Genomic DNA, 16566 nt, shown 5'->3' on the forward strand with positions numbered 1-16566 from the left:
CCACATTAATGTTTTATCTATGTTGAGAGACTCCAGAGGTAATGACTTTTTTAAAAATCAGGCTTGGCAAAATTGTGCGAAATCAAAGAAAAGCAAAAGTGTGTTCGCGCGTATATTGAAGGGCATCAACATTGGTGTAATGGACATGTATTGAATATCAAATGAAAAGAAAATATTATTGTCTCCTCAATTAACAGTATCTTCTGATATTTTAAGACAAATTGGAGAACAGAGCAGTTACAATTACCACACAAAACCTGGACTTAACATAACATATGCTCATTTGTATTAATTGATTTTGTTTAGGAGCTAATGGTTTCGTGTCGATCACGAAACCTTTTTTTATGCCCATGGACTGTGTTAGATTTTTTGACATAATCATCAATCTGTCAGTGACGAATAAAAGCCACGAAACTGCCATTGATTTGGATCCAGGATAGGCCTCGACCAGGATAGCCCCGTTTGACCAACGACTGGATCGACCGGTTCACCGTCAGACAGGCCGTGACGTCATGAACCACTACTGCAAACCGCATCAGGGACCAACTACGGATGTAAGCCAATGTCCATGTGAGCGAGGAAACGGTGAGGAACCGTCTCCGTAGAGCCAGATTCGCGTCTCGTGTCCGTGCCAGGCTGCCAAGGCACTAGCCGCCCCACAAAGCAGCTGGCCGGGCGTGGTCTGCTCGCCATTCACCGCGGACACGACGTCAATGGGACCTGGTAGTCTTCTCGGACGAATCCAGATTCAACCTGCTGCACCCAGACAGGCGAGCCCACATCTGGAGGCGCCGAGGAGAGCGGTTCCACCACCCAGCAAGGTGGCGCCCTACGGTGGAGGGTCCGTTCAGGGGTGAGGAGGCTTCTCATATCACCACAGGACACCCCTGTAGTATATACAGGGCAATTTGACTGCGGCAGGGTACAGGTACGAAATCCTGCGTTCCCATGCTGTTCCTCTCCTGCAGTAGATTGGACCATTTGGGATCACATTTACCGGCGTATAAGGGACAACCATCCTCAAGCACAAAACCTTCAACAACTCTTGGGCTACCTCGTCCAGGAGTTCAACCTACTGCAACAAGTTCTCCGAAGGCATGTCCTGTCCATGTGTCGACGCTGTACCGAGTGTTTGATCAACCAAGGTGGCTACATTCCCTATTGGTAATGTTCATGAAGAACCATGGCTGTTCAGACTTTTGAAATCCAACCAGTGTGATTTAAGCTCATTTTTCATGAACTTCTCGTTGCTGTTGAAATCTGAAATTGTACACACATAATCTAGAGAGTCGAAAGCATCTATTTGTTGAAAAATGAATAAATTCGGTTAAAATATTTTTCAGCTATCTTGTTTGAATTTACATTGCACAGGTGTTGGAACGTCATTGTCTTACCTTTATTTTCATCAAGGTGTTATTCAAATAGACATTTCCTTGCATAGCAAAGAACTTTCTTAAAGGGCCAATGCCACTAGACAATTCTTGGAAAGCCAAATCAAATCAACGGGGGAGAGGTCACTAGTAAATAGCCCCGATATGAATCCTACAGGTATATAAAGACTGAAGTACCATGAAACAGCAGCTGAAGAAAAGAGACGTTGCTTCCCATTCAGACTCCTTGTTTGCAACTCTCTGTGACATTTAGGATTAAATGACAGATAATTATTATGTCCAAAATTTAACAGACTTGACGCCCAAAGGGTTTGTGCACTACACAAAACTAATGGCTCCTAAGCAAAATAAAAATGTGCACATTTACAGTGGAAACCATAATATATAACAAGCCTGGTAATAATTGGGATCCGGTAATAACAGGGATTTTTAAAATCCCCGTTTTATCCTACTCTTTGTCTCTATTAAAAGTTATCGGCGATAACAGGGCCTCAACGAAGCGCAATCGGTTATAGCAGGGACAAAGGCTTGTTAACAATTTGTGAAAAGCAAGTAGGAGAGAGAGAGAGAGAGAGAGAGAGAGAGAGAGAGAGAGAGAGAGAGAGAGAGAGAGAGAGAGAGAGAGAGAGAGTAACGCACAGATGGGGCAAGCCCACGCAAGCTACGCCACTGCGAGCACACGCAGCGGGTGAAGCGAGAGACCGCTGCTGTGTGCAACAGACTTCGGTCTAGCCCGAAGTCTAGCTACACGCACGCATAATGTGAAATGCGTAGCATGGCGAAAACCCCTGTTCGTGGGTACTTGCGGCAAGGGAAACTACCCATGAATAAATACAGCTGGATTAGTCCACAAATGCCTATTTCCCTTGCATTTCTAATTTAACTGGGATCTAATATAACAGGACTTTTTCTCTGGTCCCACCATCCTTGTTATATCAGGTTTCCACTTTAATGTAAAATCCAACTCTTGCGTGGTATTTGTGATGGCTCTGTTTTCAGTTTTGTTTAAAATTATGGTCACAAAATATGAAAAAAAGAATGTAGTTTATTGCAATACAAAATTCTCCATTCTTTGGATACGAAATGTATGTCCATTCTATCCATACACGCGCGAAGACAATTTTACGTTTCTTTGATTTCGCACAATTTTTCATAGCCCGATTTTTTATGGTCAATTGTGAGTGACCATATCTCGGGCGTCTCTTAACATAGATGAATTATTATTGTGTCAGATGATGCATAGTTTATTTAGTTTTTAATTGATATGCTGCATGAGTGGCAGTGCGAGACTTTAACACGATAATTCGGTGATAACATTTTCAAGTATATATATATTTATAAATTTTTATATATATATATATATATATATATATATATATATATATATATATATATATATATATATATATACTCTTTTACTTTGGAAGCATGCCAGTTTGTCACAGGTGCACCCCGCTTCGACTGTGCCTAGTGCTCTGCATGACGGAAGTTATCACTGACACTCAAAAATAGTAAATGAATGATTGATTGATTGTATGAATTGAATTTTTTTTAAACTGCTTTTTAACGAAAGAACATTCATTGTTGATATTTTAGAGAGTAATTTGCTTTGATTTGCTTACAAAAAGGAAGAAATATTGAACAACACAAGCTAAATTAACATTTTAGAGAGACTATCTCTACACCACCAGTCTGAAGGTGAAGAATAATAAGCTTAAGTTACAACTACAGTGTTAAAGTGCTGTAATTATGACAAACGAAATTGTCTAAAAAGTAGGTCATTTCTCAAAAATAACATTTTGGTGCTTCAAACAGTGTTCACTGACCAACTCTGAAAAAAGAAAAAAAATCGGCATATTTTCCTTAACAAGTGGTGGATTTTTTTTCGATTCTTTCTATTTAGGAAATTAAAGTTTAGGTCTTTGTTTATCGAAAACGTAATAAAATTTGATCATTTTTACCCAAGAAAGATGGAAGGTTACAGAGACACCGTTATTGCTTTGCCTGGACATTCATAGTCAATATTCTGTAAGAAGAGAAAAAAGAAAGAAAAAGAAAGTCACGTAGTCGAGAGAAAAATGTCCATTTTATGTATGTGTGTGTGTGTGTGTGTGTGTGTGTGTGTGTGTGTGTGTGTGTGTGTGTGTGTTTGTGTGTATGCGTGTGTGATGCTATGAACACTAATTGCAGCTCCAAAATGTTATTTTTATGACAGTTATATATACACATAAATAATTATATCTGTCCGCCACGGTCAAAATTAGTCGTAAGACGCAGTGTGCTATCAACAGCTACGGGGCTCAAAAGACAAAAAAGTGACTTTCCACGATTTTTTTAATTTTTTTTTTTTTTGGTTAATCTATTGAAAGTTTGATATATTCTGCTTCTTTTAAGATCAAGATAACAACTATAATCGACTATAAATATTTTATTTTGATTTATTTTGGAGGTGAGTGTGGTTTGTGCTCGGGTGATGAGATAAAGGAATTTGGACCTTGCAGGTGTGTGGCTATGAGAAATTTATGGAACCATTACCTCATGGCTACCTTTACTTCAACGTTCTTCATTTGCATCTATTTTTAGATTTTTACCCCCTTTTCGAACATGAATGGTCTGAAATGTAAATAGCTTGTTGTCACTATGGACGACTAAGGGCACTGATTGGTGTACGGGGTGTGAACGGTTAATTCTTGATCACTACCTGTGTTCCTGTACCTGGTCTGCAGACTGTAGATGGTTTCTCTGCTACAGTTACAAATCCTTACCACATACGCGGCGGGGAACATCTGCTTCGAGATGCCCAACAGCGTGCGCTCGCTCATCTGCACTGAGACGCGGCATGCTTGAGAGTCGACATTTTTTCTAGATTTCTGAAGCTCGCAGTTCAAATGAAATTCATATCCTTATTACACACCTTTTTTAGGTTTTGAAATAGAGCTATACATTGATAGCAAAGACAACACAGAAAACTTATGCTTAACAGAATAAAAAGTTAACAAATGAAATCATACTAAACACATAGAAGTGAGCGAACTCACTTGGTTGTGTTGTCAAAATTGATTCAGAAGACAGTAAAACCAACACACTGCACCGTACAGAAATATCATCATTATCCGTTTTGATTTAATAGTATCATGTTCAAAGAAAATGTGTCAAGTTTCTTTTGGAAAAGAGTATATATATGTGATGTTTATGATCCTCTTTACTTGAAAATACATTAATTTGCATACACAATGGTTTTAAAAAACCGAAAACATTAATGGGAAGGCAGTGTCTTTTGAATGAACATAGGTGCGTGCACACTGTCCCAATTGATCTTTGAGGTACCTCCATCTTCCACCTTCCTTCCCCCTGACTCCAATTCCCCTCTCCCTCCTCCCCTCCCCACCCCCCACTTTCCGTAATCTTGGATTTATAGCTTCTTCACTTTCGTCTGACCGCGGTTAAAACGGAATAAAAACAAATCGTTGGGTCTTACCATGCGGGTGTAAAAGTTAAGCGACCAACAAAATTTAAAAGTCACAGCAAAATAAGTGGTCGTACGCACCAAAAGCAGTTGAGCTGAGCAGTATTAAATCTTAGTAATAATACGCCGTTTGCACAAGAAGCAGAAGCCGCGCCGTATTGAGCAGAGCACTGCTAACTGCTTGTTCGTCGCTTGTATCGGAGACAGTTCATAACATGGCGGTCCGTAAAATGTATTTGATGCATTTGATGGACACTTCATCACTATTGACAAAGTCTCTTGTATTTGATGGCGAGAAAGAATACTGGGTTCATCCCATTAATGCCAAAAAGAGACACATGCAAGTTCATCTTGTCTGCAATATCTTGAAATTGTTTTCTCTTGATTTCTTTGTTCATAAAGTTAAAGTCCTGTTTTCGCCACAAGTATGAATATTCCTGGATTAAACTTATGAACTCAAAACTTTTGGAACCGCCCAATGTTTTGATTCTGTTTGTTGTTCAGGCTTTTAAGAGGGGAATGTAGTCTAGAAGCTGTCTCCAGCTGCCTTGAGCTGATCGAGATATCTTAGCGAGGTTTGACGGGACATTTCGGGTGTGCTAATTTTAGAAATGACGAAATCACTGCTGGCATTGAGCGGTAGTAATGCGGGGATTTATTTTATTGCTCAGTGCTAGCAGTGCATCACTGCATTGCTCAATACGGCGAGGCTACAGCTTCAGGTGCGCGCGGCGTATTATTACTAAGATTTAACACAGCTCAGCTACTGCGCAGCTACTGCTCAGCTCAACTGCTTTTGGTGCGTACACCACTAAGCCATTTAATTTAGTGATCCTGTGTATGCATCCAAATAGCGGTTTTTAATATAGGGTCCAAAGAGGAAAACTTTTTTATAACTAGGTCAAGATTTTTAAAAAATATAATTTTGTTTGGTCTCTGACCTGCAGAAATGCCATGCAAAGTTTCGTGGGCATAAGTAAATTCCTCAATGAGATAGAACTTTTTTAACGCGGTCAGACGAAAGTGAACAAGGAATACATCAACTCCCCTCTTGTTAGTAGTGCGCGTCAATTGAGTTAAACCGACTTTCTGTTGTTAATAGTAATAATAGTATTGTCATATATATCGTATTTATGTGTCATATGCTGCAATTCATCCCTAAGACGTTCTTGGTGTTTGCTTAAAGGAAATGTGTTGAAATCGCTTTCTGTGAACTGATCTCTTGGCATGAGCCATAATAATCTATCCATTGAGGCATCAACCACCCATGTCTAGTTGTCTATACTTAGCCTCTAACTGATCTCTTTGTATGATTGATAGTGCTTTTCTTCACCACTCTAGTCTCCACGAGAACCCGGCGGACCTTCCAGAAAGAATAAGTATCTTAGGAAGGTACATAGTAACAGCATGGTCTCCCCTCCTGGTGTTACCCCCTACAACCCCTTTAATATAATATGATTATCATTATTTTGTTTCTCCTCATTTCTCAGTAATTTTCAGTTAACCTCTCGGTGTCCTTTGTCTTCACAGTTCATGGTGTGTGGATTATAACCCTTATACAATAATCATATCTTTTTTTACATACATTGTATTACGTATTAGCCTACCACTTATAAAATGCGAAAGTGTATATAATGTGTAATGTACATTATACATGTTTAAACATATCGTGGGAGGAAAAGATTTATAATATATTCATATATTTGTATCGTAGGCGGCTATTTAGTTAGTACTCAAAGTCTCAGAATCACCAGAAAATATGGGAAAGGACAAAGATCCCACGACGAAATTAGCTTAAGGAAATGTTAAAGAATACGTTGGTCTATGCTACTAACCACAAAATATAGATTTGACTTCTGGGCTTTTGGTGCACACATTGCCAGATGTCTGTTAATTGTAATGCAGAATAGAAATGTCTTCAGTATGGCATGTGTTTCGACTCTCGAGTCTACGGCGTGCCATACTTGGACACGTAAAAAAAGTAATAACAGTGTAACTATATTATTATAATTAGCCGCATGCATGCCAAGGTCGATAGATTGTTCACTTTCTTAAAAGATGCGTCCTCCAAAATCCTGGAACAATTTGGTAAACCCCCCCCAAAAAAAAATCAAAAAAATCGCGGATTACAAAAAGCAAAACAAAAAAATAATTTTTGTTTGAATTATTCAAAAGAAGTTCGTTCAGAACAATCCTCGTTCCTCCTACTCCAAGTGTGCAAGATAGGTTACTCTTTACAAATTATAGTATCAAACGCACAGTTGTAGAGGCTAGGTATCGCCACAGGTATTTTTGAGTACGTTTTTTTCTGTATCGGAGACAGAGGAACGAACCCTCTCGAAGTATACAATCTAAGGTAATCCATACCAGATGATGCCCCTTGATGGATATTCAGGCTAAGCACCTTCCAACAGATACATAAATCGGTGCTCATCGATAGTATCTACCGTCAAACTGCACCATTTCTCTGGCATTCATTAAATTGCATTATTGCTTTATATTCCAGTCTCACCGATCTGTTGTTTAGTACATAACACCAATCCTTTTACGAAGGCCCCAACATGCCACTGTACTGTTCACCTGCTTAGGTCGTACCTTCACTTGTCTTGGCCCAATAGAATAGATTGAAACTGACAAGGTTAGCAAAGACTGTGCCCACTCTTTCGGAACTTTTTGGTGACATTAAATATGGTTCTTGTAGGGAACGGTAGAGAGGGTGCCCAAATCCCTCGTGATTCACTGGGGCAGAGGAAGATAGGACGACTAACGTTAACATCCAAATAACTGAGCTGACAGTGTGTGAACGCAAGTCTTCTCAATTATTATTTTACTTATACATCATCTTATAACATCCACCACTACCACCATCATATTTAGAGTCATCTCGCTGTCGTCAGCTCCTGGACTACAGCTTTAACAAATCATTATTAAAGAAACTAACATATTATACTATAGTGCGGTCAAAAATGCATGGCGCAACTTATTGTCAAATATATCTCCGTGTCTCTGTCAGCATTGGTATTTAGCCTCTGCCTGGTATTTCTGAGAGTTTAACCAGGGGCGAAGCGTCTATATAATCAAATAATCACTGCTTCCTTGTCTAATTTTGAAACATTGTCGCTGTCAAATTCATCCTTAAACGTAAACCTCATAAATTAAATGTCAAAAGACGTTCGTTATCAACAAATAAAGTGAGGTTGGAATAGAGTTGAAGGGAACATGTGCATGGCAGTCAAAGCTGTTTCATTGCCACATATACCCTGTTCACCCCTTTGGGGCCACAGTTAAAATCAATCACCAGCCCTGATTAAGTAAGCTTACTAACACTGGTCGAGTCTACCTCACAAATGTGAGGGGAACTAACTCTTAATAATCTCTTGACTGCTGCCTGTTCTTGTTTTTTTTCCTCGACTTTTTACCGTCCTATAATCAGATCGTGACCTCGATTATGACACCAGCTCCTGGCCGCGAAAGGCTAACAAAAACAGCCAAATGTGAAATTTAAAAAATAATAATTGTCATGTTCTACCAAAGAGTTAGACTCACTGGTAGATCTGTAACATATAGATCTAGTACTGACATCTCTGCTTCTTTGCTTTATGTTTATGTATTCACATCTAAAGTTAAGTTTAATTTTAGTGGGAACTGATATTTAATAAGATACTTTCCCGATTATTTTGGCGGTTGAACATACAATATGAATTCCGGATTTGTTTTCATTCACAACTCAGAGTCGCCGCCTCGAGTAAGATTCTTGTGTGATATCTACAGGCCCTATCTGGTCCCATTTCACTTTGATTACCCTGTCAAACAAGTCAGCTTTCGCCCCTGAGTTTAACAACCGAGAACACATTATTGCTTTCTTTTGTTGGCACTTATCCATTTGTAACCACAGAACCAATCCCCAATGCAATACCCCCCCCCCTTTTTTCCCTCACTTCACTCACACCCCCTCCCCTTTTTTTCTGCCCTCTGTACTAACCTTCCTTCCTGTATTACTAACTTGCCTGTTGTCCACCTGTGTGGTAACGGCAACTGGGACTATCCTGACAGGAAAGCATCAGTGCCGTGCACTTCCGATAAAAAGAACAATACATCAAAGCCGCCAGCATTCAGAGCCGCACATTTTTTAATGATATCGATGAAATTTGAACGCCAATACCGGTTACACTCCTCTTGACAAAAATTATTTTGCGCTATTTCCATAACATTAAATGTTACTAAACCTAATTCGTATCATACAAAAGTAAAACTGTTTTTCAAAACTGCGCCATGTTTACGTCTGTGAGCAGCACTGCTTAATTAAGGGAATTTTTGTTTCTTTCATTGAGCCCTAAGAGTGCAGCGAGTGTGCCGAAAAATTGACCATTACTGAAGTAAGGGGTGAGTTGCAACACGACGGCAAAAGGAGTGTGTATTAGCTATCGTCCCTGAATTAAGGTTAGAGTACTGTACTGCTTTAATGTGTACAAAGGCATTTTCATGAAAAGCACAACATTCAGGGTCGATAGAAGTGTCCCCAAAGCTCAGTAAAATACAGAAGGGAAGTCAATGTTTGGATTTATTGGTAATCGGTAATCAAACAATATGTTGATATCACTCCCAAAGAAAAAAGTGGGCGAATTTGATAGTGCTTTGATTTTTTTTCGAAAGTGAGCGGCTCTGATAGTTTCCGATCCTGAATGCTTGCAATAAATAAGATTGTTTTTGTTGCGGTTGTTGGCTGTCAAACTGTTGTGGGCCTTAGTTGTAACGCTCTAGCATCTGCGTTTGTTGCCATTTTTTTAAACAAAATTTGCCAAAAGTTGCCACAAAACTGCCAAAAGTTACCAAAAAATTGCCAATAATTTTCAGCTTTCAACTAGCTGTGACGACGTAATATATTGATAGAGGTAACTTAACCTAAAGCACCAGAATTTCTTGTGCTCTGCTTTAAGCATCCAGAATATTATTTGTAGCCACATAGAGTGTAAAAACGTGAAAAATAAAGGTTTCACCACAGAATGAAATCAATACAGCACACAAACAACCACAAAAAGTAACAAATAAGGGCGTGTGTCCACCTATCCGAAGATTGGCGCTTTGAACCCAAGAAAAAGTAGAGGATGTAAATTATGGAATAACCAAGGAGTACAATACAGACTCCTTGGGAAAAACACACAAGGGGCCTGCCAGTGTCAGTATTCGGTTTTGGTGAAGAAACGTTCTAACATAACACATTTTTTTTTTAATGTAGGAACATCAAATTAAATGACATTACGCTGTATAACACACACACACACACACACACACACACACACACACACACACACACACGCACACACACACACACACACACACACACACACACACACACACACAAATAGATCAGAAAAATAACACCCCAAAAATTAACACACCAACAAAGAGGGAAAAATAAAAGACAAACAGCAATATAAAAAATAGTATGTAATGTACTTATTATTATTCTTCGCGTGAAAATAACTATACATGGACACCTTAAAAGTATCAAAATTCAAAATACATATAAAGTAGCCTTTTCTTTTTGAAAAATGCAAAAATCGCAGCCGCGATTCGCGGACAAAAAAATGCCAAAATCGCGGCCGCGACAAACGCAGATGCTAGAACGCTTAACCTTGTCGATAACGTAGACTTTCTCTCCAATTATACCCGCGTTTGTGGTACAGCCGTACATTGTTTTAGTTTTAGTAGAGTTTTTTACGGCGCTCGCAACTACATACGGTCAAATGAGCGCCAAGGGGTGGATGTCAACAGAGAAGTCTATACAGGGAATCAGGCTTACTCTGCTCACCTCTCTAGCTCCTTGATGGATGTTCAGTACAAAATTTGCTTCGGCTATCATGGCACCCCGGAAATAGCGGGTCACAAAAGTGTTTGTTTTACTGGGCTTGTAAGTGACTAACATACAAAAGAAGTAGAGGGAAAATGACAAGAGTAAGGATTAGGAGTGAAAAAGCAGCATTGTCCCGTTGCAGTTCAGGCACAGTTATGAGCATAACATTAATGAATCAGCCCATTTACAATTCTACTGTGAATAAGAACATGTTAACGCCCCCCCCCCCCCCCCCCTTTGGGAATGGCCGTAAATTGCAATTGTCATGATTGTGAACATACACAGAATATCAGTTTAGTAGCTTTAGTAAGAGGTTTACGGCACTTGTAACACAATAGGACAATATAGATGCCGATGATAAGAGGTGTTACAATAGAGTAACCAAAAAAAATTACACAGAAAAGGAGGAGAGATAAGGAAGATAGATGTTAGATAGGAAAGAAGCAGAAAATCACATCAGAGCACCCGGCAGCCACCCACAACAGAGAGAGAGAGAGAGAGAGAGAGAGAGAGAGAGAGAGAGAGAGAGAGAGAAGAGGGAAAAGGAGAGAAAGACACACAAACACACACACACACACACACACACACACACACACACACACACAGAGTGACAGAGAGACGGAGGGGGGAGAAGGAGAGAAACACACACACACACACACACACACACACACACACACACACACACACACACACACACACACACATACATACACAGAGAGAGAGAGAGAGAGAGAGAGAGAGAGAGAGAGAGAGAGAGAGAGAGAGAGAGAGAGAGAGAGAGAGAAAGAGAGGGGGGAGAGAGAGTTTAAGCGGGAGGTACAAAATGAAATAAATATAGATATGGAAAAGATTAGCAAGAACAGACTATACGCAGAGATAGAACGAGGAAATATGAGTAAGGTAAAAAAAAAAAAAAACCCAAAGGTTCATCGAAAGTGAGAAAGGAAAACATATACCTATTCATACTCACTTTAGGGGAGTGCTCATTGTGTTACGTGATACTGTTCTATTCCAAGCGTTAAAAAAATCCCAGTGGAAAAATCTGTTGTTGCCCAAAACAAGAACGTGTAAAATGGTGTTGGCTTCAACTAATCAAATTTCATTTGCTTCGTTTTTCCTGTCTAGGCTGAGAAGTTGAATCCGGACTCCCAGTCCTACTTCAACGTGGACACATTCAGTCACCCTCATATACTGGACTTTTATGACAGGTGAGATTCTCCACTACGATGCATGTGAAGCATGGACACTTCATGAACAAAATAATTAAAAAGGAATTACACCTTTGGAAATAAAATGTTATAGAAGAATTCAAAGAATATCCTTGTGACGGAAATAGATTTTTAAAATGAAGAAGTACAAAGAATAATAGGTACAGAAACCAGTGCCGGATTAACCATTAGGCAAATAAGGCAATTGCCTTGGGGCCACTCAGAAAAATAGGCCATAAACGGGCCAGAGACAGGGTACAACAAGGCCACATTTTTTCGGGTTTTTTCCCTGTTTTGATCAGGCCGCAGCAAGGCCAGTCAGCAAGGCCACAACTAGAATAGCCCTAGGCTAGCCCTAGCCAGAGTCCGACTGAGTTTTTAGTCCCAGGCCTAGTTCAGAAAGTGCTCACAAACATTTTGTTTGGCCTCTCTCTAGGCCACATTTTTTTCAAAAATTAAATTGAATCATTAGCAGTGGGTTCCAAATCAAACACATTTGGCCTCTAAAGTCACCAGATACCTGGCAACCCAGATAACAGTTCCAAAGTTGTGGCCCTGCTGGAGTAAAAAAAACCTGCGAATGCTACCTTTCTAGGCTAATTTCTGCCAAATTTAAACAGTTTTCTAAGTGCACATGAGGTGAAAGGTGAACTGTGCTTACAAAACCCCCGATATAAAAAAAAAATCAAGGTAGGCTATCTGTATAATAATTCAGACTTGTATTATTAGGCCTAGACGTTTTAAAGCAAGGGAAGGGACAGGAAGGGATGCCAACATTATACGTGTAAAAAGTTATTTTTTGTACTAGTTTTTTTATTTTATAGCAAATTGAAACCTTACAAAATTAGTGTCCAGATTCTGAATGAATAATATTAAACGTAGAATAGACCTAGATCTAGATAAATCTAGTCTAAGTCTAGTAGCGCAGTGTTTGTATTTTTTTAAATGGCATCCCCTCTTTTAGGCCTAAACCCTATCACCTCCACAACTCCCCCTCCCCGGAACTCGGGACTCAACAGTTACTTGTGAGGTTGACCTAAAGATCCTACTGTTAGTTTTTGAAGCAATCCACAAAATTGGACCATCCTAGATCACAGAACTCATAAATGTGAAAGCATCTTTCAAAAACACAAGACAGAGTAAACACATAAGATTGTCAACTAGAAATACCAGAACAAAAATCGAAAATCGGGCTTTCAGTGTTTCAGCCCCATCTTTATGGAACGCACTGCCAGCAGCAATAGGAAATGTTGAGACAAGACATTTCTGTTCCAGAAAATATTCAATTGATCCTAACTGTAGCGCCTCAGATCAGATCTTCTGGTGTGGGCGCTTTATAAATGCCTTGTGAGTTATGATTTATGACTTACATATAGCTAGCCTAAGCAACAGTGGACCAAATAGTTATTTTCAATACTAATGCTACGAGTAAAACTAGATGTTAAATTACGCGAACAAATTTTTCTTCATACTAACAGGAAAATGAAGAAACACAACGGGAAAGTAAGAGTTGGTGGGATTTGGGGAAGGGGAGGGGGGGGGGGACAGAAAAGTTCGTGTGTATGTGTGGGAGAAGGTCTTTTAAACTGCAGCTTTGGCTGCAACTGGATATCTTTTATTTTGACAGTGGCTATGCAGTATGACTGCATTCTGATCTCAGTCAGTAGTAGTACACGAACTAGTACTTTACTTATATTTTTATAATATACAATATTGAGGATGCTGATAGAGACCAGAATCGACATAATATAATGCAAACCATTGCAGCAGCAGCAAAAAACAAACAAAACAACAACAACAACAACAAACAACAACAATAACAAACAACAACAACAACAAAAGCAGCAGCAGCAGCAGCAGCAGCAGCATCACCACCACCACTACCACAACATAGGCCCTACCACATTACTTCATAATGTACTCTTCTTGTGCATGCTTATCCTCAGTGTCTGCTAGGATTAGTATCTTGAAATGTCAAAACGAAAGAGTGGATGGGAACGAGCGAAGGAGTTGGAGAAGAAGAAAATTAAAAAAGGAGAAGAACTAAAAAAATTAACAAAACTGACTTCAATTTTTCATGTTAAAAAGAAAAGAAGAAGCGAAGCTTCTTCATCTCAGATCCCAAGAAAAGCATACTGCTAGTACTATTGGAGCTGGGGTAGCTGGTGGTGAAGCTTCTTCATCTCAAATCGACAGCAACCAAAAAGAGCCTACTGCTGAAGCTGAGCTAGCTGATGCTAAAACAGTCGAAACTGATAATATTTCAGGAACAATAGCAAATGATGTAGGGCTTCTAGGTGAAATAACGGACGATGTGCTTGAAATGTGCATAACTCGCTGAGCAAACCAGTTTTGGAATTTGGCTAATGACTATCCAGAGACAAAACGAGACTTTTGTGGTGTGAATCGGTATTTAAATAACAGTGCATTCAAAAGTGTTTTGTCAAATGGAGAAGTAGTTGATCGTGACTGGCTAGTACATTCTCCAGCCAAAGCCTGTGTTTTCTGTTTCCCTTGCTTTTTGTTTTCGCCAGACCGTGTACATCTTTCTGGTCAGGGGTTTACAGATTGGAAGAATATAACCAACTATTTAAAAACACATGAAACAAGTCCCAAACATATAAACTCAGTCTTGACTTTGTGTCAACGTAGTGTTGCTGGTGGGCAAGTTGACGAGCGGTTACACCAAAACTTACTGGAAGAACGAAAATACTGGAAAAACATTTTGTTATGTTGTATAAAGACAAGCATTTTCCTTTGTGAGAGAGGGCGGGCTTTTCGAGCCAGTAATGAAATCGTTGGGTCCAAGGACAATTATATTCCGTGCGCAGGCCACTCTCTAAATTTAGTTGGTCAATCAGCTGTAGATTGCTGTGTGGAAGCTGTGTCTTTCTTTCAGTTCCTGCAACGCTTGTATTCATTTTTTCTTGCATCAGCACATCGTTGGAATATTTTATTACTACACGTTGAGGAAAATCCTGAATGTCTTGTCCCAAAACACCCATCGGACACCCGGTGGTCTGCCCGGGCTGATGCGACAGAAACAGTCTTCAGGGGTTACAAACAATTCCAAAGTGCTCTACAAGAGATTGCAGAGGTTCCACCCCACCCACCCCCACAACGTGGCCCAGCCCGATAAGATTCTATAAAAAGAAACGCCACAGTTTATGATTTAGCCCACAGTCGGTCGCCATATTTGATCCCCACCGCGGCGTACTGCTCGTGGCGCCGCGAAGAGAGAGAGGAGGCTCCATTAGTTCTAAACTCCTTGCTTGAACACTGCATTGAAATGACGAACGGGAAAATCCCAAACGCCCGATAGTGTTTTCTATTTTTCTATTTTTTTAGGTGAATGCAAGCACTTACTTAATTGATAACATGGTCTTTGAACTACCTTCAGTAATTTTTTTCATGGTTCTACGTTCTGCGGGGTTTTTTTTAGCTATAGAAATGCATTAAAATGAACTGAAAGTCATTGGCCTACTATATTTACACTCTACTGGAATGGAGCAATAAATTTTGAGAGAAAACTGACAGACACGTTTCCAAGTTGTCGAATATATAATAGATGTAGGCCTATAGATTGATTCTCTATTCTTCTTTCGTAGTTGTACACTCCATAATTTCAAAGGTGTGTAAAAAGTGTGCACGGCCAGTGAACGGAAACCTCATGTGTTTACAATGGCGTCTTAGAAGACGGACTTTCCCAAGATTAGATCTAAACGAAACTAATGAAAAACTGACAATTAAACTATAGTGACTTCAGGCTCCGTTATGGGGATCTATCTATCTTTTTGCAGGTACTTGCCAACTTTCAACTCTGTAGTTGTCGCAGTTTTATGGGAAAAGTGATGCATGTGTTTCCAAGTTCCCAAATGTATAATAGATAGCTGGGTTTCCCGTTCGACGAACGGACTCAAAAGAATCGATCGTCAAGTCATTGTGGGATCAGTGCACGCTCTCTTTGTGAACGGAAGCCTCACTTGTTTGCAATGGGGTCTTAGAAGACGGACTTTCCCAAGATTAGATCTAAACGAAACTCATGAAAAACGGAAAATTGAACTACTGTGACTTCAGACTCCTCAGTAAAACTGTGCATCCTTTGAATGATTCTGAACCACCTTTATTTTTTTCAAATTCGAAAGTTAAGTGGTTGGGAAGTTTAAGGTGGCGAAAGTGACGAACTTCCACAAAATATGTATAGATATATAGAAGATAAAAATCAAGCAGTCAGCGAGTGGGTTCTGTGCGACGTATGTGGTGGGCACTTTTGGCGGCCATATCGCTAGCGGTATAAATAAAGGAGCAAAGTTGTATTAAAGTTTGATAAGGACTGTACAACCAGATAGTTGGCAAATGGTGGATGGCGGTGTGAAGACGAAAATGCTATGTTTAAATAGGTCTTCCTTTTCGTGCATTGTCAAAATTTGTTGGTAAGCGGTGCTGGCGTATAACAGAGGCGGTATAATGAGGTTCGAACGTATATATTTCGCATTCTTACTCTCTTTTTCCGTTTGTTTTTCTATCTCTGTTATTCTCTATATCTTGTTCTCTCTTTAGCACTGTATATCTGCCGGTCTGTCTGTGTTCATGCTCTCTGTTCTACCCCGCTCCCCCCCCCCCAAAAAAACCCCTCCCATTTCATCT

The 16566-nt window shown here is 39.7% G+C and overlaps 1 protein-coding gene across 1 annotated transcript in view; it reads left to right on the forward strand.

Moving 5' to 3' along the window:
• LOC101845111 overlaps window positions 1-16566 on the forward strand; it is a gene marked incomplete at its 5' end in the record, with an annotated part of 83460 nt that overhangs the window by 34832 nt on the left and 32062 nt on the right. The window contains 1 exon segment of the mRNA XM_035970730.1: window positions 11837-11919. Within this exon segment, the coding sequence (XP_035826623.1) occupies window positions 11837-11919 (83 nt within the window).

This window comes from Aplysia californica, unplaced genomic scaffold (assembly GCF_000002075.1).
Source record: "Aplysia californica isolate F4 #8 unplaced genomic scaffold, AplCal3.0 scaffold00314, whole genome shotgun sequence".
NCBI classification, from domain to species: domain Eukaryota; kingdom Metazoa; phylum Mollusca; class Gastropoda; order Aplysiida; family Aplysiidae; genus Aplysia; species Aplysia californica.